The sequence below is a fragment of the Leuresthes tenuis genome, unplaced genomic scaffold (assembly GCF_036924035.1).
Source record: "Leuresthes tenuis unplaced genomic scaffold, fLeuTen1.0.hap1 SCAF_1, whole genome shotgun sequence".
Lineage (NCBI taxonomy): Eukaryota > Metazoa > Chordata > Actinopteri > Atheriniformes > Atherinopsidae > Leuresthes > Leuresthes tenuis.
In genome coordinates, this window is record NW_027325355.1 from 7,869,676 (window position 1) to 7,891,564 (window position 21,889).

Consider the following 21,889-nt stretch of genomic DNA (forward strand, 5'->3'; position numbering starts at 1 on the left):
TTTTTGAAGCAGATTTAAAAGTCACAGCAAACGTTTTTCACATCGCCTCAAAGAACAACGCTTAATTACTATTATTATCTTAAATAGTAATTTTGACAAGCACTTAAAAACAACGCTTACTTACTATCTTAAAAAGCCATTTTGACAAGTACTTAAAGACAAAGACAAAATGAGTCAAACCAGAACACCATCTACTTGCTCCTGATGGTCGACCACAATTTGCCTGAGGATTTCTACACGTATACCATAACTTTTAGCAGTGACCAAAGTTATGAAGAACCCACCAACCTGTTGGAAAAAGAACAATCCCAGGTCTGTGCTGCAGCTGTGACTCCTCATTCCGAGGATGCCCAGCTTGTGCAGGATCATCTCCAGGCCTCCATAGTATAAGGAATGTTATTGTGGAAAACTGCATCTGCGGTTCAGATTAGTACGACTGTAATTTTGACCATAAGGAATTACATTGGAGGTATTTATATGAAGCAGTTCATACAGTAAATGTTAAAGCAGCTTTCCATGGACACACTGTACTGATTCAAAAGTCATGCAATGAAAAGTGTCACCTCTGAAGAAAAGGAAGTTCGTGGTGTGTGTATTTAGGAAACAGCACTTTAAGCATTGAGGTAGTTTTATTAGTAAAGGGTTGAAACAAACTGATAACTTGTTCCAGCGACCTGCTACAAGAATGTCCAGTGGCGTCTGAACGTGTCCTGTCAGCCAGACAGGCTCCATCATGAGCTTCAACCTGTCCGGCGGCTGGCGGAAGCCTGTCCCAGCAGTCTTGTCCTGTGGCCCTGACTCCGCTGTCGACCTGCCCATACTGCAAGCTGTTCCGGAGCAGCTCAGCGTAACGACTCCACGGCTGCCACAGAAGACATTTTTCCCAGTTGCAGAACAATACTCGCTGGACTAAGCTACTGAGTTCTTCAGCGACGGACAGGAGTCGAAGCGTGTGTCCAATAATGGAGGGGACTGCTTGCTTCATTTAGCAGACAGTGAGGGGGCGGGGCTTGTTCCAGACTCTCAGCTGCTCTCCCATTGGTCATTATATATGACGTCAGAGACGGACAAAGTTCATATTGGCTCCTGAAGCTTGTGTAGCAGAATTGGTTCTGGAGGAATGGCAGCAGTGACACTTGTAATGTTCACAGCTTCTGTTTGACACCTCAGAGTTTATAAAACTCAAACAACACTATCAGAACACATTGTCACCATATTAACCTTTATCAGTTTAGGCTTTCTAAAGTAACGGGACACACACACATCAGTTATATCCAGATGTTTTTCACATCTTTTCATAGTTTCCTGTTTTTGCTTCATAACTCAGATGAAATCAGTCAGTGTAAAACACAGCAGGCTGTGAGAGAAAGTAAACCCAACCCAACCAAGACAGAAGCTGAGGGATGTATCACTGAAATTACTGAGCACATCATCAAACAGTAGAAGAAGAAGCCCATTTTCACTGATATCAGTATCAGATAGCAGACTTGGAGGTGCTCTTCTTTCCACATCTGACCTTCACTCCTCTGTGTCACGCCTGTGGAACAGCCTTCCTGAAGACCTGAGAGCAGCTGCAAGTGTGGACATTTTTAAAAGCAAGCTTAAGACCCACCTTTTTAGCCTGGCTTTTGGTTAATTCATTCATAGTTTTATTATATCCTATCCTTTTAGCCATATGCTTTAATTTTCTGTCTGTTTGTGTATTTAGCGTATTTATTGTAGAATTTTAGTTGTTGATGTCTTTGTGATAGTGCAAATTTTTTATTCTGGTTTGAATTTATCTTTTTTTTTTAAATTTTATTAACAACTTTTCATTTCTATGTTTATTTATTTATTTCTTATTTTATTATTTCTTATTTTATTTTTTAAATGTTTTTAGTCTTCTATTTATTTATTTATTTGTGTTACTTATTTTTAGCTCCATTCTTTATCTGGTTTTACCCAGTCTCTGGTGTTTCCTCACTGCAACTCGCTGACTACAGCACTTCAGTTACCTTTGTTCCAGTATATGTGGCGTGTGTATGTGTGTGTATATATATACATATATATATATATATATATACATATATATATATATATATATATATATGTGTGTGTGTGTGTGTGTGTGTGTGTGTGTGCATATGTATGTTGGTGTATAATATGGCCTTGGGTTTCATTTTGTTTTATTTGCTTTTATCTTGTAAAGCACTTTGTGCTACATTTTATCTTGTATGAAAAGTGCGATATAAATAAAGTCTGATTGAATGATTGATTGATTCTCTCCAACCATCTTTGTCCCAACCATTGCATCTGTAGTGTTCAGTACATCTCCAGCATCAGGTCCACTGTGTCCGTTCTGCTCGTCTTCTGCAGACGGTGCTTTTTCGTGGCTGGAAACCATCCAGTAAGTCAGGATTCTGCAGGAACCACTGGAAGAGTTTCACTTCCTCCTATAGTTGAACGCTTCTGTGTTCATTAAACTGACATCATGCAGTTTCTCTATTCACCAACAGAGGGAGACAAATCTCTATCAATGCAGAGTCCCGCTCAGTATTACTGACAAAACTTTAAAAAGCTACTGAGAGGACACATTTAAATCAATACCATACAAAGAAGTTATTTCTATATTTGAACCAGGTTTCCACCTCCTTAAAGTAATCCTAAGAGCTCACATCCTTTGGCCTAAAAGGCCTCTAGCAAAGAGCGAGATAAGACCAGAGTCAGCCACTCTCGAGATAAAGTGCCTTATGAGCTGCTGAAGTAAATAAGTTTATATTAGTTTTTCTTTTGGTCAGAGGCTCTGGTGCTCTAGAGCTACACCAACTGTTTCTGAATGTTAGATGCAACACCTTTAAAATCTATTTTATCTTCATGCAAACAGCTAATCTCAACTGTCCTGTAGTTCATAATGACAGATCTCCATTTATTCCCATCTCTTTTGCTGCATTTTTAAAACTTCATTACATTTGTTTTGTAGTTGATATTGAACCACCAAACCAGCCAGCTCAGAAGACACAGTATTAAGCAGCTATCAGAGTGAGTGGAGGATATAAATGAACAAGTGGTTCAATTCCTTACAAGTCAGAACATTCATCTTGAAAATCAGCAAATATCAAACACTCTTGCATGAAAGGATAACAAATCCAAGCCTGCAGTTGTTATTAAGTTTGTGAACAAGAAGCACAAGATTGAAGTGTTGAAACAGACAAAAAAAAACTTAAAGGTGCTGGGGTTTTTGTAAATTAATATTTGAGGAAGAAAAAGGCAGAAATAGGTTGAGAGACACTAAGTTTCTTGATATTATTTTGATAGAATAATAAAGCTGGAGGTAAGCCCTCATTTTTAATACTAACTGTGCTTTTATACTTTTTTCATTAATTCGAGGAATTGACATTGAGAGATTAACATGAAGAGACAGAACAATAAAGAGATGGAAATGGAAAGTTGGTCTAACGGGAAACTTTTTCTAGAAACATGTTTTACAGTTGAACAGTTTCACAGCTGTGTAAAGTCATCCAGATGTTAACATTTCCCCTCCATAGTTAAACAGAGTTAAACTTTAAACTGAACTGGTTAGGATGTTCATTTCCGGCAAAACGCCTCTCTGGGTGTGTCTTTCAGAGTTTAGTTTCACTTTCCACTAAACCTCCATCTTTTTGTGACGCAGATTATTTGCTCCGTGAAATTCTCCGTCTGAAGGTAACGGAAACTATTTTTAATGTTTTACTATAATATCTGCTGTTGGCAGCTTAGTTCAAGTAGAAACAAACACAATCTGCCGCATCGTCCTTTCTGTTGATTCACTGCTGTCTCTGTGAAACTGTAACTGTGAAACTGTAACTGTGAAACTGTAACTGTGAAACTGTAACTGTGAAACTGTAACTGTGGGACCAGCGCCGTGTAGAACATGTCCGCCTTTTTGTGTTACTGTGTGAGAACAATATCTGGCAGCAGACTAGAATGAGGGTCAAGGCTTAAACACGGAGTCGATATAGCTCCCATTTCTGACGATCGACGGCATTTCTTCCTGCCTGAATCAGCCTGTTCCTGAGGCGGAGATGAGTCTCTGCTGTCCCGCTGTCTGAGCCTCTGAAAGCGGCCTGAGCTGAGACAGCAGCAGCTCAAATCGAGGTAGTGACAGTTAAAAACAGCCTTTCCGGTGGCAACCTGAACCGCCACAGTGTGCCAGTTAAGAACTATACTGATAACCCATTTGCGGCTAATCAGCTTTCCACAGACAGCGGCAGCAGGCTGCGGGTGGGGTGAAATTGGTTTTATATTCGACATTCGCCCATTTTCCGGCGCAGTAACTGTAATTGCATCACGAAAACCGCACCAATTACCCTCAGGGTGGTATTATTTTGTACATAAAGCTAATAGTAACATTTCACAGGCTTTACCAACTGTAACGAAGTCTGGCGAAAGTTCAGAGTAACCGCTGAATATCCTTCTCAGTGCCCTAATTCAGCCTGAGCGCTTAGAGACCGTCAAAAAAGTGCAACGTCTTTTTTTTCTCACTAGAGATTCATGCAATGAACACCAAACCACTTCTGATGTGTTTGTGAACTCACTATAAAGCTTTCACAGTCATTTAGTTTCCAGAAAAAACCCTTTTAGGTAGAATATGTACTCAGGGTGCATATTTTATTCTATTTTTAATAACTTACTGGTTTTTCGACATATCAACACCAAGCCACTTCTGATTTGTTCTTGATATTAATATGAAATATTAATATTAAATCCCCTCCGAATGGGAAATGTGGCGTTTGGAAGATCGCTTGCCGGTGTCGCTCGGGGGCCTGAAAAATAAATAATAAAAATAAAGGATGTGGGAACTACGCAATGAGTTCATGAACACATCAGAAGTGGTTTGGTGTTGATATCTATAAAAACAAGAGTTATTACAAAATAAAAGCCTTGAATTCGAATGAATTCAAATTCATTAAAACCTTTTTGAAAGAAAATTAAAAGCTTTCCTTGATAATAAAAGGTGTGGAACTACACAATTATAGTTACAACTTGGGAAAAATAGGCGAATGTCGAGTATAAAACCAATTTCACCCCGCTGTCAAAGCGACGGCTGTGGCAACTCATGTTGCCACCGGAAGTGCCGTTGTTGGTTGGCACGATCTGTGAGGATCACGATCTGATCCTCACACCCCCCCCAAAAAAAAGATTGCAACAAAGTCACACCCTGTCATCAGTTAAACACATTGATAATGAAACACATTTTACTGAAATAAATAATAAAAATACAATATAGATAATGTAACATATTAGTGATCATGGTGTAATTAAAACAAATGTTACAATAAAAAATATCATTAACAATGCAAAGTATTGAAAACAGGCACAAAATCATAAATATGATCATTTATAGATTAGCTGACAGATTCTACAACACAAGGGACTGTTACATGCATGTATTTCATTCATAATGAAAAGAATTAGACAATAAATAATATTTCTTTCACAAGTTCTTACACAATATTGGCATTAAGATCCCATTTCCTAATATTTATCATATAGATATACACATATTTTTAAGGAGTTGGTTTCAGTTTTAAATTCTTGAAAAGATGGGAAGGATTTGGAGAACCTGGCTTTGTGTTTTCTCAGTAAACCTGAAGGATTAGCAATGAGTTTAGTTTCAGAGTTTTATGTCCACAGTCTTTCTGCAGCAGAGGACATGAAACCAACATCGAGCTGCTTTGGATTTTAGATCATTTGTTTCTGATTTTGGCTCTTTTCTGAGCAGGAACCCTGCATACTAACCTTCAGGGACGATCTTTAGGCATCCACTGTAAAAATGGTCTCTAAAACCACGTTTCAGTCCATTTCTACACGCCTGTCCACTGTAAGTTTAAAAAAGCAGATGGAAAGTTAATTTTTAACAGATTCTAAGATTGTGGGAAGTCTTTGTGAAGGATTTATCCCCCTATAACACCCACTGAGCAGAAGTCCAGCTGAATGCATCTGACAGTGCTGTAATAGGTTAACTACAGACCAAAGAGGGTCAGACTTAGCAAAGAATCATATTTCAGAACAACACTGGCTTGTTGATTGGCAGATACAGTCACTGCAGAACTTTATCTGAGCTTTTCTAGGATTTGTAGCTTTTACCTGAGCAAAGAGCATCCACTGTAAGCCCAACCCGCAGTGTGCTGAATTCTGGCTGTTAGCACAGCATCTGGCTCAGTTTCTGAGTGTTTGTCTGGTTCTGTAACTTCATGTGTTGGAAGCAATAAGCTACATTTACTCTACTTAAAGAACTTTAGCTTTCCTCAACAATTTTCATGTTTCAACTTTACATTTCTTCCTTTTCAGAGGAGATCAGTGAATCTTTTATTGCTCTGCATCTCTTCACAGAAACGCTTGTTAAGGCATCACAGAAACTTATTGTGACCTTCAGAGACTTGTTGCTGCTGTTCAGCTGAAGGTAAACCTGGATTAGGAACGTTTTCAATTTTAAGTCCTCAGTTAATCAAATTCATGGGCTGGAAAAATGAGTTGAGCTGAGGATGACTTTACACACAGTGATGTTATGTTCTGGGAGAGGCCGGATCTGATTGATGCTGCATTCCAGCCTCATCTGCTTTGACTCTCTGATGACAACAGAACGGTTTCCTGTAACCTGTAAGCTGTTTGTTTCTGCTCTATAATGTTTGGGGGACATGGTCACTTCTTATTTCAGAACAAACTTTGATCACTTTTGAGTTTTAAGACAAATCTGCATGATTATCAGATTATTGATGAACTGGAATCAAACAACACGATGATCAGCTGATGATGTTTGTTTTCTACATGAAGAACTGATCTTCATAGAATGAAACCATCAGCTCCTCCATTACAGTCAGACACAGCAGCTTCCTGCTGCTTCCTGTGTCACCTTTCAGAATAAAATAACATGACTGTCAGTTAAATGTGTCTGACTGTAGTCAGTTATGAAGCTGTGTGCAGCTCTGATGGAACATATAATCCACTAATATTGTCTAATGATGAAATTAAGTAGATTCAGATGTTCTGTCTACTTTATGGGTCAGTTTGTGATGTTTTATTCAGATTTTTCCTTTGTATGGGAGTAATAATCCTTCATTTTTGTTTCTTTTTGTTTGTTGAATTCAACTAAAAGTTAAAAAGTTTCATTCAAGTTTTTATCAGGGACATTTTATTTGTACTTTTAAACATAAGATGGAACCTGCAGACAAAGATGGAACCTTCCCATGGTAGAATGTTCTATTATTAACAGTATATTAGTCAGTTTCTGGTTCAGACATTAAATCAGCTGATCTCCGTCCTGTTTCATGTCAGTAAATGTACGTAATGGTCCATCATCATCATGAGTGTGCTGGGTGGTAGCTCCATGCCGGACTGATGGAGGTACAGCAGCTGCTCTTTTTACAGCCCAAATGATGGAGAGGAGGATTGGAGTTGATGTGCAGATGAATGATTTGTGTTTCCTCTGCAGATGAAGGTAGAAAGTGTGTGTGAGCTGATGTGAATTCAGCAGCATGGATCAGTGTGAGGACACTAAAACCACTCTGTGTGGGGAACATGAGAGCCAGAGCAAAGCTCAGAGGTGAGATGAGCATCTCTAACTGTCCATGACTGTTCTCCATGTCAGAGCTCAGCACTCACATCACCAAACCACCTTTATTCACAGGAACCAACCTGAACCTGAACCAAGCTGTGTGTCCATGAAGAGCGATCTGTCAATGGGTCGCGAGGGTGACTTCAAATCAGACCAACATCCATCCTTTCAGAGGTGAGCTGAGTGTAAATGTTGTAACAGAGTAAAATGTAGCAGAGTCAGTTTGAACAGTTTTTATTCCAACATGTGTTTAATGTGAGCTCAGCTCTGTTTCACATCCATTTCTATGTTCATATGTGAAGCGGTGTGTGTTGGATGTTTTCCACAAACCTCTGCATGTTCAGTCTCATCTGAGGAGAATTAAAATGTCCTGTATTTATTGTACCTATCTCATGTATTTATTACATCGCTTATATTAATAAAAAACAAATGTAGGACATAAATAAAATAAACTGCAAAGTGGAACTGTTGCTGGTATTTTTGTGGCAGTATTAGGTCACATTTGTTGGACAGCACTGTCACACATTGAGTGGTGTCGCCGGCCGTCGACAAGTATGAGGGGAATGATTGATCTACCCATCATTCCTGTTAGCGAGAAAAGTAAACAAGACAAACGTCGTAATGGCATCAAAAATAAGTTATATTAGTGGAAAAGCAGGAGAAAAAGAAAATGGAGGAAGAAAAACGCTCTAAGGATAAAGTTAAGGCATGTGTTGGTGATGTGGGCCGGACAGCTGGAGGAGTAACATTTTGTTTGTTTATTTGTCCTGCTAGCTAGCTTCGGATAAATGTTATGTACCTGGCTAGGATTTGTTCATTACAAACTCAGCTTTAGTGTTTGCTTCATGAAAGTTTGCTTATATAAAATGAATATGTCACATATGTCACAGACAATAGTCTGTCCTGCCATTGGACTGACTGACTGACTCCAGACTAGCAGGGAGGGAGGGCCTGTTGTTGTTGTCCTGCTCTGTTGTTGTTCAGTTGTCTCGACTTAAAACTATTGACGTTATTTTATCATTATTTAGGATTAATTTACTAAGTTTGGTGTGTTATTTATAGGCCTATAGGCCTATTTATACTCAGATTGGCTTCATGGTGAAATATTTGAAAACTTCTTCACACACTCTTGTTACATACTTAGTAATTTAGTTTTGCATCAGTTTTTTTAGTTTTTGTTGCATTATAGAGACCTTTTTTTTCTTTAGAGCAAAGATGGAGACACTTGTGGAGCACCTGGAGGGCCCTCCAACCCAGGCAGCTCCACCACCTTCAGCAGGTAGGAGTCCAACAGGTTCTGCATGGAGACATCAGTGAGGCAGAGACACATGATGCTCAAACTGACCAAATCACAGCCCTGCTTGTTTCTTTGTGGGTCCTTAAGCCTTCAGTTAGCAGGAACTGTTAATCTGGTTGAATATAGAACAAACCATTTCTGATCAAGATATCTTTGTTCTGAAACATGGACAACAGCTATGACTCTGAGAGTCTGGAAGGTTCATAAAACCAAATACAACCAAATTTACCCCAATTTTTGGAATACTTTGATGTTCAGCCTTTTATATCATGATCATATTGTTTACATTAACACTCTGGTCCCATTTGCTCACTTGGTTTGAGTGTGTGGTATTAGGAAGAAACACTTCTTGGGAAATCTTCCACACAGACCGAGCTCCTCTTCCCTCAGCCTCACAGGTATATGATATCCCCTTATCAACAAAAGCATGATGAAAGCTATGTTCATGACATCATTCATCACTGACTGTCTCTCTGGGCTCCTGCTTCCAATTATCCAGCACTTTACTGTGTCAGCTTTCAAAATGTACATGAACCCCTGAAGTATTCATGATTAATTATTTTTTACATTTCAAGAATTTACTGAAAAGACCAAAGTTTATGTGAGATTCATGTCTATGACATCTTGCAGAGAGCGAACTCAAAAGAATACGAATGGAGTTTGTGACGAGGGTCCCAGCAGAAATCCTCAAGCAGCTGCTTGATGCCCTCTTAGCAGATGGTGTCTTCAGTGATTTGGAGAAAGAAGCAATAATCGAGAAGAACCAGAACAGAGCAGATAAGGCACGAAGACTCATCGATGATGTAAGAAGAAAAGGAGAGGAAGCCTGCAGGAAGATGATGGAACATCTTCAAAAATTAGATCGTACACTTTCCTCTCAGCTGTGTTTGTTATCTGGCCCATCAGCACAAGAAGGTAAAGCCACATATTTCTGTAATAAGGGCTTATATCTTTATATTCAGTTGTATTGACAAGATTAGTCTTTTGGACTAATAATTGAAACTTCTCTTAAAGAGCTGACATCCATGAGGGTCCTTTAAGACCAAGTGTGACATGTGCTTAGCCTGAGTTCAGCACACTGGAGGCAAAGTACAGAGCATAATAGACACATTATTTTGTTGTTGGCAGGCAGGAAGCTATTGGTTGGTATGTGTTGTAGGCTATATGCAGTCAATAAGGAGGGTTAATCTGTCCTGTTCCCATTCATGTTGCAATGCACCCCTGCACTGACAGTGATTCTATGGGTGCAGGAGGGATCTTTGCTAATAATTCACCCACACAACCAGCTTGTCCTCCAGTTTTGCCTTGACTTGCACTTTTCACAGTGACAAACCATAATTGCACAATGCAAGCCGTTGAAGTGAATGGGTTACAGAGTGAAGTGGTGGGATTGTCTTATGACGTCTGAGAAGGCCATTAGTAGGGGAGCAGTGTCATTTTTACAGACTTAAACCAACACCAATTCAGATCCTGCTGGAAACCATGGAGGATTTGGGAGAACAGGAGCTAAAACATTTCCACTGGTACCTTCAGAATCCTGAGTTACTGGATGTATTTGAAGCCATCAGAAAGTATCGTCTGGAGAAAGCAGAAAGACTGGATACAGTGGATGTGATGGTTGAGATGTATACCATTGAACATGTTACATTTTAAACAAGATCAAGATGAATAAAGGTTAGTCAGAGGAAGAACAAAGTATTAAAAAGTATGTGTGGAGCACACAGACGATGTTTTACAGCATGTATCAAACACTAAAAGCTTTACTTTGAAAGTTCAAACTTTGCGGCTCGTTGATTCCACACAGTTGTTATGTGAGGAGGAATTCTTTATGATTGATTTCAGATTAACTTTCCTCCAACAGGACAAGCATCACAGAATGTGTTGGACCTGTCGGCTGGAGCAGCTACATCAGCTTCATCAGCATCAACAGGTATGTGATGTCGGCAACTCAGAAAAACAAGAAGCCAATCTGATGAGTTACAATAGAGGAAGAGCCTCTGCTCTGTGTTATTTGTGCAGATATGGCATGACCACTGTTGAAATGGAATGGAATCAATTGAACTATATTCCTGTCAGAGAAAAGTGTGAACAGGACAGAAATGATTCAGCACAAGATGGCCTCTCAGAAACATTGTGTGTTCTGCAGTGACTCTTCCATCTAAGGCCACAGATGGAAGCAAACAGCACTTTCAGATGCTCTCACTGCATGGGTCAAAGCTTCAGATTTCACTTTAACTCACTTGTAACTTGTGGTATCATGTGATAAATGAAGGTGATGTACACATTTTATCGTTGTTTCCACAGAGTTCACTTTCTTTTAATTGTTCCCACCTACAGGGCGTTTGAATGATTCTATATGAACTTGAACATTAAGATTTAATTTGTGTAATATCAGTGAAGAATAAACACATTCTTTCATTCCCCGAACTGATAAAACATTATGAGATTAATCTGAAATGATGAAACAGCAGCTTCATTTGCAGTAAATTCAATTCAATTCAATTCAATTCAATTTTATTTATATAGCGCCAGATTACAACAATAGTCATCTCAAGGCACTTAAGTAATATAGTCCAATTCAAGCCAATTGGAATTCAATTCATTGTAATCATAATCCAATTAATTCATATAGAGCTAATTCAAAAAATTAATATCCTAGCTAAGGAAACCAACAGATTGCACCGAAAGTTGTCTTCAGTCCAATCTCCCGTCCTGAGCGTGCCTGTGGCAACTGTGGAAAGGAACGACTCCCTTTTAACAGGAAGAAACCTCTGGCAGAACCAGAACCAGATAAATAAGACAAACATTTGAAAGAGGCACATTACAGTCACAAAACACATGAACTCCTTACATGGAGTTTGATGACTAATTTTTGACATGATAAACTGCTTAATGACAGAAAAATAATTGTATGTGTTTTTCTGTCTTTCAGAGGCTCTTCACAGGTGTCAGCCTAAACTTAAATCTGCTCTGAAGAAGAAGTTCCAGTGTGTGTTTGAGGGGATTCCTAAAGCAGGAAACCCAACCCTTCTGAATCAGATCTACACAGAGCTCTACATCACAGAGGGAGGGACTGGAGAGGTCAATGATGAACATGAGGTCAGACAGATTGAAACAGCATCCAGGAAAGCAGGCAGAGCAGAAACAACCATCAGACAAGAAGACATCTTTAAACTCCCACCTGGAAGAGTTGAACCAATCAGAACAGTGATGACAAAAGGAGTGGCTGGCATTGGGAAAACAGTCTTAACACAGAAGTTCACTCTGGACTGGGCTGAAGGCAAAGCCAACCAGGACATCCAGTTCATGTTTCCATTCACTTTCAGAGAGCTGAATGTGCTGAAAGAGAAAAAGTTCAGCTTGGTGGAACTTGTTCATAAATTCTTTAATGAAGCCAAAGAAGCAGGAATCTGCAGCTTTGAAGAGTTCCAGGTTGTGTTCATCTTTGACGGTCTGGATGAGTGTCGACTTCCTCTGGACTTCCACAACAAGGAGCCCCTGACTGATGTTACAGAGTCCACCTCAGTGGATGTGCTGCTGACAAACCTCATCAGGGGGAAACTGCTTCCCTCTGCTCGCCTCTGGATAACCACACGACCTGCAGCAGCCAATCAGATCCCTCCTGACTGTGTTGACATGGTGACAGAGGTCAGAGGGTTCACTGACCCACAGAAGGAGGAGTACTTCAGAAAGAGATTCAGAGATGAGGAGCAGGCCAGCAGGATCATCTCCCACATCCAGACATCACGAAGCCTCCACATCATGTGCCACATCCCAGTCTTCTGCTGGATCACTGCTACAGTTCTGGAGGATGTGTTGAAAACCAGAGAGGGAGGAGGGCTGCCCAAGACCCTGACTGAGATGTACATCCACTTCCTGGTGGTTCAGGCCAAAGTGAAGAAGGTCAAGTATGATGGAGGAGCTGAGACAGATCCACACTGGAGTCCAGAGAGCAGGAAGATGATTGAGTCTCTGGGAAAACTGGCTTTTGAGCAGCTGCAAAAAGGAAACCTGATCTTCTATGAATCAGACCTGACAGAGTGTGGCATCGATATCTCAGCAGCCTCAGTGTACTCAGGAGTGTTCACACAGATCTTTAAAGAGGAGAGAGGGCTGTACCAGGAGAAGGTGTTCTGCTTCATCCATCTGAGTGTTCAGGAGTTTATGGCTGCTCTTCATGTCCATCTGACCTTCATCAACTCTGGAGTCAACCTGATGAAGCAGCAAACAACCCACTGGTGGCCTAAATGGTTCAATGAACCATATGTAAAACATCTCCATCAGAGTGCTGTGAACAAGGCCTTACAGAGTCCAAATGGACACCTGGACCTGTTCCTCCGCTTCCTCCTGGGTCTTTCCCTGCAGACCAATCAGAGTCTCCTACGTGATCTGCTGACACAGACAGGAAGTAGCTCACAGACCAATCAGGAAACAGTTGATTACATCAAGAAGAAGATCAGTGAGAGTCTGTCTGCAGAGAGAAGCATCAATCTGTTCCACTGTCTGAATGAACTGAATGATCGTTCTCTAGTGGAGCAGATCCAACAGTCCCTGAGTTCAGGAAGTCTCTCCACAGATAAACTGTCTCCTGCTCAGTGGTCAGCTCTGGTCTTCATCTTACTGTCATCAGGAAAAGATCTGGATGTGTTTGACCTGAAGAAATACTCTGCTTCAGAGGAGGCTCTTCTGAGGCTGCTGCCAGTGGTCAAAGCCTCCAACAAAGTGCTGTGAGTACAAACATAGATACATTTCTTTTTAAATACATTCTATACTTATTAACTGGAAAAAAACAGCAGAATCAGCATTAAACTCAGTTTCAAATTAACTTTAGTTTATCTACAGTGTCAGTTCACAACAAAATATCATCTTACAAGTGATATGAGATGATACTTTGTTGGAAATAGAAACTCAGCAGTTCTTCTGAGGAAGAACATGGTGACAATTATTTTTCAATTTTAGAGTCAATTTGTTTCATTGATTAATTAAAGGAGTTTATTTGCTCCCATATCATTAGTTAGTTACTTCGTGTCACGGCCCTTTGGGTGTCTTTCGGGGCCTTGTGTGGGTATGTTTCTTTATCTCCCCTCAGATCCTGAGCTGACTGGAGCACTGGGCTCTGATTAGTGCAACTCAGTGCAACGTCGTTCTGTGAGGTAGTGATTAAAAGCTCTGTCCCTGTCCCTTTGGGAGAGGCTTGCTCCTTGAGGACAGCAGCGTATATTGGGTTCTGTTGGCATTACCTTTTGGTTTTGAAGTTTTGCACCATACAACACACTGACAGCACATTTTCCATGTACAACATCACTGCAACTAATTGCCACTCCTCACAGTTACTCTTTTGTTGCATATTCAGTTTAGTTTTGGACTTGGATTACTTTAATAAATAAAATACTTGTTTTGTAAACCTTAAAACCGTGTGCTTCCTCCTTTTTGATGTGGCCTTTGAGCCAGGTCGTGTCACCTGACTTCAATCAGGTGTCTAAGTGATTTTTTTTTATAAACAGATGCCTGTAGATGACTACAATCAGGATCTCCAAACTGCTCACCAAGTCTGAGTCCAAATGTTAAAATGGCATAAAAAAGGATATTTTACAGCATTTTATCGACTAAATCTAGAAGCTCTCCAAAAACAGCTCCACACAGTCCACAGAAATGTTGCTGTTTTTCTCTGATATTTCCTCCCCAGACTCCTCAGAGTCATGATGACTGCATGTTTTCAGTATGTCTGGAAAACGAATAAGAATACTCAGGAATACTGTCTGATATTCAAAAGCAGATGACATTTAATTATCCTGCAGCAAGGGAACATTTGCTTACAGAAGCTGTGATGCAAATGTTCAAAGATAGAGAGTTCTCAGGAGGCTTTTATAGGGTAGAGAAGACGGATGCTTGCGTCTATGCATGAGACATTTCCTTCTGTCCTGCAGGGAGCAGATAGTGGTGTTGATACCGCCAAGGCTGTGGGACACTCAGTTCTTAGAGTGGACAGTGGTGATCTCTGAGTGCAGCTATTAATCTCATGCATACGTCAACATAAGCAGTTACACAGAAGCAGAAATGATTATGTGGGCATAAAGGATCAGAATATTTCTATCACAGAACGTCCTGAAGTGTAGATTTAGTTTTGCTGTCTGTTTTGTCTGTTTTGAACACGAGAAACTCTAAAAATGGATAAATAAATAACCAAAGTGCTGTTTAAACCTTTTAAATGTACTTTTCTGTGGGAACTTTTCAAAGTGAGTCGATGTAAGAGAAAAACAAGTTGTCCTTTATGTATTGATTTCTTGGAAGAAATGTGTGTCAGTCCTACAGAAAGCATGGCAGCCTGCAGAGTGACAGACAAAGGCTGCAGCTACAGAGCCCTTCTCAGCTAGGGTTAGAGGGAAGTTACATGAAGTATTTCCACATGCTAAGCTGGAGTTTAAAGCTTTATTGAGTGAACAAGGGGATCAAAAAGACAAGATAAACCTGAGGAATTTAGGGCAGAAGGCTCAAAAGAGCCAATCCTTGCTGGATGATGACACTCGACTTTGCATGAAGGAGGGAGGTTGAGTGAGTTCTCCAGAGGCCGAGGGCCTTAACAGCCACATTTGTTCATATGAGCTGATGAAGATAACACAGTGGTGCCGGCAAAACAGCTGACTGTTAGTGTGAGAAGATGCTTTGCTCCCATGGTGTTCTTTGCTGAGCTGAGATCATCACTAACAAAACAGGATGAGCCAAATAACAGCAGAAGATACATCTTTTATTTTCTCCATCTACTGAGCTAAGACAGCACTTGTAGACATTTTCCATCACTTTAATGTAATTAACAAATAAACTGAAACAAACAGTGAAACAGAATTCTTCCACTAATCAAATATGAATGTAGTTTGATTGATTAATGGATCAAGTTATTTCCTTCCATCTCATTTCCTTCTCAGACTGAATTGCTGTAACCTCTCAGAGAGAAGCTGTGAAGCTCTGTCCTCAGCTCTCAGGTCCCAGTCCTCCACTCTGACAGAACTGGGCCTGAGTAACAACAACCTGCAGGATTCAGGCGTGAAGCAGCTTTCTGTTGGACTGAAGAGTCAAAACTGCAGACTGGAAATACTCAGGTAAGGATTCATGAACTTTTCAGCTGAGAGCTGATATAATTCTGGCTTAAATGGATGAAAAACAGCTTCCAGGTACCTTGATCAGTGAAAGAGGTTGATTTGTTCTTCCTTTTGATTATCTGGCTTAAATAACTCTGATAATGAAATATAACACACACAGTTTAAATAAATACCAAAGTGCTCTTTTACTTTAACTCCTTTCCATTTCTGTAGATTTGTCCTAAAACAGAGATCCATCACATACCCAAAGTAAACTACTTTACAGAAATATGAGCTGTTTTTTCCCCTAAATGTGAGCATCAAACCTCCTTTAAATGTGGACACACTTCACTGGAGCAAAGTGATTATATTTGTATGGTTATTGCACTGAAACGTCTCTTTGATCCAATCTCCCGCCCTGAGCGTGCATGAGGCGACTGTGGAGAGAAAAAACTCCCTTTTAACAGGAAGAAACCTCCATCAGAACCAGAACATGGAAGGGCGGCCATTTGCCTCGACCAGCTGGGGGTTGAGAGGGCAGGAAAGAGGGGACAACAAGCACCATAACACCAGGCCAGAGATATCTGCTGAGAAAGAGAAACACAAGTTAATGACAGCAATGATGTCATATATACATGGAGAGTAAAGAGAGCAGAAGGAGGAGAGGTGCATCATGGGAGGTCCCCCAGCAGTCTGGGCCTATAGCAGCAGAACTATGGGATGTTTCAGGGTCACCTGAGCCATCCCTAACTATAAACTTTATCACAAAGGAAAGTTTTAAGCCTAATCTTAAAGGTAGAGAGGGTGTCTGCTTCCTGAAGCCAAACTGGCAGCTGGTTCCACAGAGAGGGGCCTGATACCTGAAGGCTCTGCCTCCCATTCTACTTTTAGAAACTCTGGGAACCACAAGTAAACCTGCTGACTGAGAGCAAAGTGCTCTGTTGGGAAAATATTCAACTATGAGATGTTTCTCACTCAGCCCACAGAGTAGCAGCGTCAGAAAGACTTCAGTCAGTAACTGGATTCTGCTCCTCTGCATGTGAACAGTTACAAGGATGGTGTTCCTGTTAAATGGTCCAGTCAGTCTGTGCACGTAACTGTGCTGACTGATACAGCTGCAGAGTCAGCAGAATATCTGTGGAGATGACAGGACTCTGGGGTGTACTGGAAGTCTGTGGTGTGCAGAGTGAAGAGAAACAGTGAGAGTACAGTGAAGAGTGAAATGTTGAAATATTCACAATAATCTAAACATTTTATGACATTCAGCTTCAGTTTCAGAGCAGTTCTCTCAGAGTTTCTGTGTTGTTTTGTGTGTCTGCAGCCTGTCAGGCTGTCTGATCACAGAGGAAGGCTGTGCTTCTCTGGCCTTAGCAGTGACCTCCAACCCCTCCCATCTGAGAGAGCTGGACCTGAGCTACAACCATCCAGGAGACTCAGGAGTGAAGCTGCTGACGGCTGCACTGAAGGATCCACACAAACTCAGGTATGGAGAGGCCTGCTGCAGCCACACACAATGTCTGATAGAGGAGGAAGAGCTGGAAAGATGTTCTCTGTCCTGCACTCAGCCCTGTGTTTTTGCTTCCTGCTGAGTGTTACATGAACAATCACACATGTAGGAGCCTTTTTCCTTTGCTCACAGCAGAAACTCTGGTTGAACAGAAACAGCAGATATTTGTGGAGGAGGTCTCCAAGGAGAACATCTGCAGGAACAACAGTGAGAAGTGTCTGTTGGTCCTCTGACCCTGGATCAGATACAGAGATGGGTCCAGAACATGTTAGCCTAGCTTAGCACCGCCAGCTTAGAGAGATGGGTGATGTGCGTGGCAAAGATAGGACCCGGATGCAGATCTTTGAACTGAAAACTTGATTTCTTTAAACAGTCTAACAAAAAGCGTGGCTGAGCCGGTATACAAAAACTTCGAAAACAAAAGCCTGACTAGAACTGTGAAAGACCTGACATGGATAACAAGGACAAACCTGATACCATGAGTGACAATGACATGAATGACGGTGAGGATCTGAGGAAAGAGGGACCTGAAGCTGAAGACACTCTGGCAGACGGCCAGATGAGGGACCTGGATCCACAAAACCAACAAACATAACAAGCACAAAGATTTGTAAAACCATTTTCAGCTAAAGTTCCCTTTTATGAATTAGCGTCAGCCTGGAAATATGTATGGTAATAATTTTCACAAAACCGAATATTATAAATTGAAAAATGTTTTTTTTTTTTTTTTTAAAGTTCAAAATCAGACTTTCAGTTTAAAATATTTGTTTCAAATGAACAGACTCTGAAATGGTTGAAAGAAGCAGTTTTGTATCTGTCAATGTTAGTCCAACAGCTTTCATTCTAGTTTCCAGATGCTAAATTCCAGTGGATGTATCCAGATGTTTTCGTGTTTCTTTCTCAGTGTAGAACATGTGTGTGTGAGCCATGTAATGTCCATGTTTGCATGCTGAAAGAGACTGTGCTGCTCTGACCCCCCCCCCCCCTCCTCCTTTCAGGGTGGAGCCTGCTGGAGAACGATGGTTGACACCAGGTCTGAGGAAGTGTAAGTGTGTTCTTCATCTGATTCATGACATCCAACCATCTTCACACTGTCACATCACTCATTGATCAAAGTGAACAGATGATAGATCAATAACTGCAGCTGGATTGTGTTTGTTCTCTCCATCAGATTCCTGTCAACTCACAATCGACACAAACACAGTGAACAAAGAACTGGAACTGTCTGACAACAACAGGAAGGTGACACGTGTGGAGGAGGTTCAGTCATATCCTGATCATCCAGACAGATTTCATGGGTGGATGTGTCCTCAGCTGTTGTGTAGAAATGTTCTGACTGGTCGCTGTTACTGGGAGGTCGAGTGGAGAGGAAGAGTTGAAATATCAGTGAGTTACAGAGGAATCAGAAGGAGAGGAGGCAGTGACTGTGTGTTTGGACAGAATGATCAGTCCTGGAGTCTGAGGTGCTCTGATGGAGGTTACTCTGTCTGTCACAATAAGAGAGAAACACACATCTTCTCCTCCTCCTCCTCTGTCTCTAACAGAGCAGCAGTGTATGTGGACCGTCCTGCTGGCACTCTGTCCTTCTACAGAGTCTCCTCTGACACACTGATCCACCTCCACACCTTCAACACCACATTCACTGAAGAACCTCTGCATCCTGGATTTGGGTTCAGGTCACCTGCTTCCTCAGTGTCTCTGTGTTGAGTTTAAAGAGTTTCCTCCTGTCAGAGAACGACTGTTGAACAGATAGTTCAGTCTGTACATGTCTGTCTCTTTCACTCAGAAACACCTTTCGGGGCGGCTGTAGCTCAGGAGGAAGAGCAGTCGCCCACCAATCGGAAGGTCGGTGGTTCGACTCTGGCTTCCCCAGGATACATGTCAAAGTGTCCTTGGGCAAGACACTGAACCCCACATTGCTCCCCCAGTGTATCATTGGGGGTATGAATGTGTGTGAATGCTTAGAAAGCACGTAGTTATATCCTAAGACGTGCTGTATGAATGTGTGTGAGTGGGGTGAATGTGGCATGTAGTGAAGCGCTTTGAGTGGTCAGCTAGACTAGAAAAGCGCTATACAAGTACAAGTCCATTTACCATTTCCAGATTCATGGATTCAGTCAGTTTCTGACTGATTGATTGATTCCTTGGAAACTTCTTCCTCTTCCAGTCCTTTAAAGATGGAAGCTGCCATGTTGTTTTTCTGTGTTTCCAGTCAAAGCTTCACACTAAAAGTACATATATAGTACATACATTCAGCAGCATCTTACAGTTTGCTGTTCTTTGTTAATATTCCACCATAGAACCAACTACCAGCTTGTGATTGTAGACAGGTTTATTTCAATACTTGTCATTCATTTAGTGCCTGTGTAAGACTGAATTATATTGTTTAAAGCTCATTATTTCAGGTGAATGTGCCTTCATTTAGATTCAGATTCACTTTGTCATTATGTGTACATAAAAACTAAATGCTATTTCTCAAGTTAAAACACTTTAAAGAAGTCAGAGCAAACTTAGAAATTGTCAGGTAAAATTTATAAGAAAATACAGTATTTAAAAAAAAAAAAAAAACTAAATACAAATGATAATAATAGAATAAATGCTGAATACTAAAAATTTCAAAGTTAAAGTGCATAGTGGGGACCGACAGCCAGTGATTACTTTGTGTTTAGCAGTCCAACAGCAGTCGGCAAGAAACTGTTGCTCCTGAATCTCCTTCCTGACAGCAGGAGGGAAAAGAGACAGTTGAGAGGTCCTGAATGATGCACTCCCCTCTGCAGCTTTTGTTGTAAATGTCCCCAGTGGTAACAGCAGGACTCCCAACAATCCTCTCCGCTGTTTTTACCACTCTGCTCAGTCTCTGTCCCTCTTCTGCTCTGCTGTTCCCGTACCAGGAAGTCATACAGTAGGTTAGGGTGCTCTCGATGGTCTTTTGGTAAAACGCAGTCAGGGCTGATTTGGAGAGGCCTGTTCTCTTCCCTTTGGAGGATCTATCCTCACAAAGGTCCTCCAAACACTCTCAGCAGACAGCTGCAGAACCTGGTCAGTAGTGTCAGTCTTTGTGCACCCCTGGTGTTAGTGACCTCAAACCGGGAATAAAACCTGTTTAGGTCATCTGGGAGCGATGGATTGTTGCACTGAGCTGTTTTGGCTGGATGTTTGTAGCCTGTTTCTGTCTGAAATCCCTGCCACAGGCACCTCGTGTCCCTGATGTCTTCAAAGTGCTTCTCCAAGTTCCTCCCATGCTGTTTCTTAGCCTCTTGCCTCCCTGTATGCTACCGCGTCGCCAGCTTTAAAGGCAGAGTCACGGGTCTTCAGGAGTGAACGGACCTCGCCTGTCAGCCATGACTTGTTTGTGGACCGTGTTTTAACAGTTTTCACCACAGTCACATCATCAACACATTTACAGATGAATCCCATTACAATAGGAGAGGTTTCAGCACCAACCCAAATGAAGCTTTTTACTCATCTTTTCTATTCTGACTTTGTTTTATGTGACATGATAATTTACTAACTGTGTGTACTTTTTTATGAATAAATCCTATAATTCCTCACAAAGTGTCCTCCGGTGTATTCATTTATAGCAACTCGTTGTGATGTTGATAACATCCAGTTATGTTGATGAAACCTGAACGTAGAGGCCTGGATGACTTTGACTCCTGAGATGACACCTCTAAGGACACCTCTGGGTTGTTTCGGTCTGGATATGTCCTGTAACTCACACATAAAACACATTTCTTGGATGTCCTTCTTTCACACACATACAGGAACATCCTTCCTTAGAGTGATGCAGGAAAACTGCTCCATGCATGTGTTACTTACAGGCTGCACTGTTGTGATCCCTTATCAGGACGTCAGCGAGTTGAGGAACTAGCAGAGATCATAAAGATCTGAAATACAAGCATCCTGACTGCAGCTGCTCTGCCCGGTGGAGAATCTTACCTGCTCTTTGGGGGTCAAGCCTACGATCCCAGGCACATCTGTCTCATCTCCAACAACAAACCTCTGCAAAGCAACCAAGAAACAGATGGAGCTGAATCTAACTGTGTTGTAGGTCGACTGCTTGGCATGTGACTGGAAAACTAAAAGCTGCTCTCTGACGACCCCACACTGACCTGATGCAATAACTCAGGCTGATAGAGGAGAAACTGAGTGAAATAGAGTGGAATAATTCAACAGCACATTATTTAGAATATATATATATATACATAATATATTCATTTCATGAACAGTACAACAAATAAAAAGAAAAGAAATTGTGAAACATAATTTAAATCGACACTTTTCAAGATTGGGAAGGAGCAGTTAGAAGAATCTAATTCTTATTTATAAACTGATTTACTTTAACAGAAAAAAGTCTAAGATGGTTTATTATTTCGATTTACATTCACCATCAAACACTCTTATTAGCTGCAACATGGAGAAAACTCTAAATAAAT

The 21,889-nt window shown here is 41.0% G+C and overlaps 3 protein-coding genes across 3 annotated transcripts in view; 2 read left to right on the top strand and 1 right to left on the bottom strand.

Annotated features, from left to right (window-relative positions):
- Positions 1-21,889, bottom strand: part of LOC140291582 (NLR family CARD domain-containing protein 3-like) — a 531,700-nt gene that overhangs the window by 472,738 nt on the left and 37,073 nt on the right. The gene's annotated exons all lie outside the window — the stretch shown is intronic.
- Positions 3,599-20,996, top strand: LOC140291672 (NLR family CARD domain-containing protein 3-like). The gene is made up of 12 exons (XM_072379432.1): positions 3,599-3,681; positions 6,352-6,618; positions 7,451-7,561; positions 7,646-7,747; positions 8,782-8,852; positions 9,501-9,785; positions 10,732-10,800; positions 11,803-13,597; positions 15,794-15,967; positions 17,268-17,429; positions 18,452-18,498; positions 18,625-20,996. The coding sequence occupies exons 3-12, from the start codon at positions 7,494-7,496 to the stop codon at positions 19,158-19,160; spliced, it is 3,309 nt and encodes a 1,102-aa protein (XP_072235533.1). The 5' UTR covers positions 3,599-3,681; positions 6,352-6,618; positions 7,451-7,493; the 3' UTR covers positions 19,161-20,996.
- LOC140294994 (protein NLRC3-like) overlaps positions 6,643-21,889 on the top strand; it is a 334,914-nt gene continuing 319,667 nt past the window's right edge. Inside the window, exon 1 of the mRNA XM_072379628.1 lies at positions 6,643-7,463. The gene's annotated coding sequence lies outside the window, so the exon portion shown is untranslated. The remainder of the gene's footprint in view (positions 7,464-21,889) is intronic.

Excerpts from the sequence above, each read along its gene's own strand:
- LOC140291672 (XM_072379432.1), top strand. The coding sequence starts at position 7,494 with ATGGATCAGTGTGAGGACACTAAAACCACTCTGTGTGGGGAACATGAG. Across the intron at positions 10,801-11,802 it reads AGCTTCATCAGCATCAACAG|AGGCTCTTCACAGGTGTCAG; the intron begins GTATGTGATGTC and ends TCTGTCTTTCAG. Across the intron at positions 15,968-17,267 it reads TGCAGACTGGAAATACTCAG|CCTGTCAGGCTGTCTGATCA; the intron begins GTAAGGATTCAT and ends GTGTGTCTGCAG.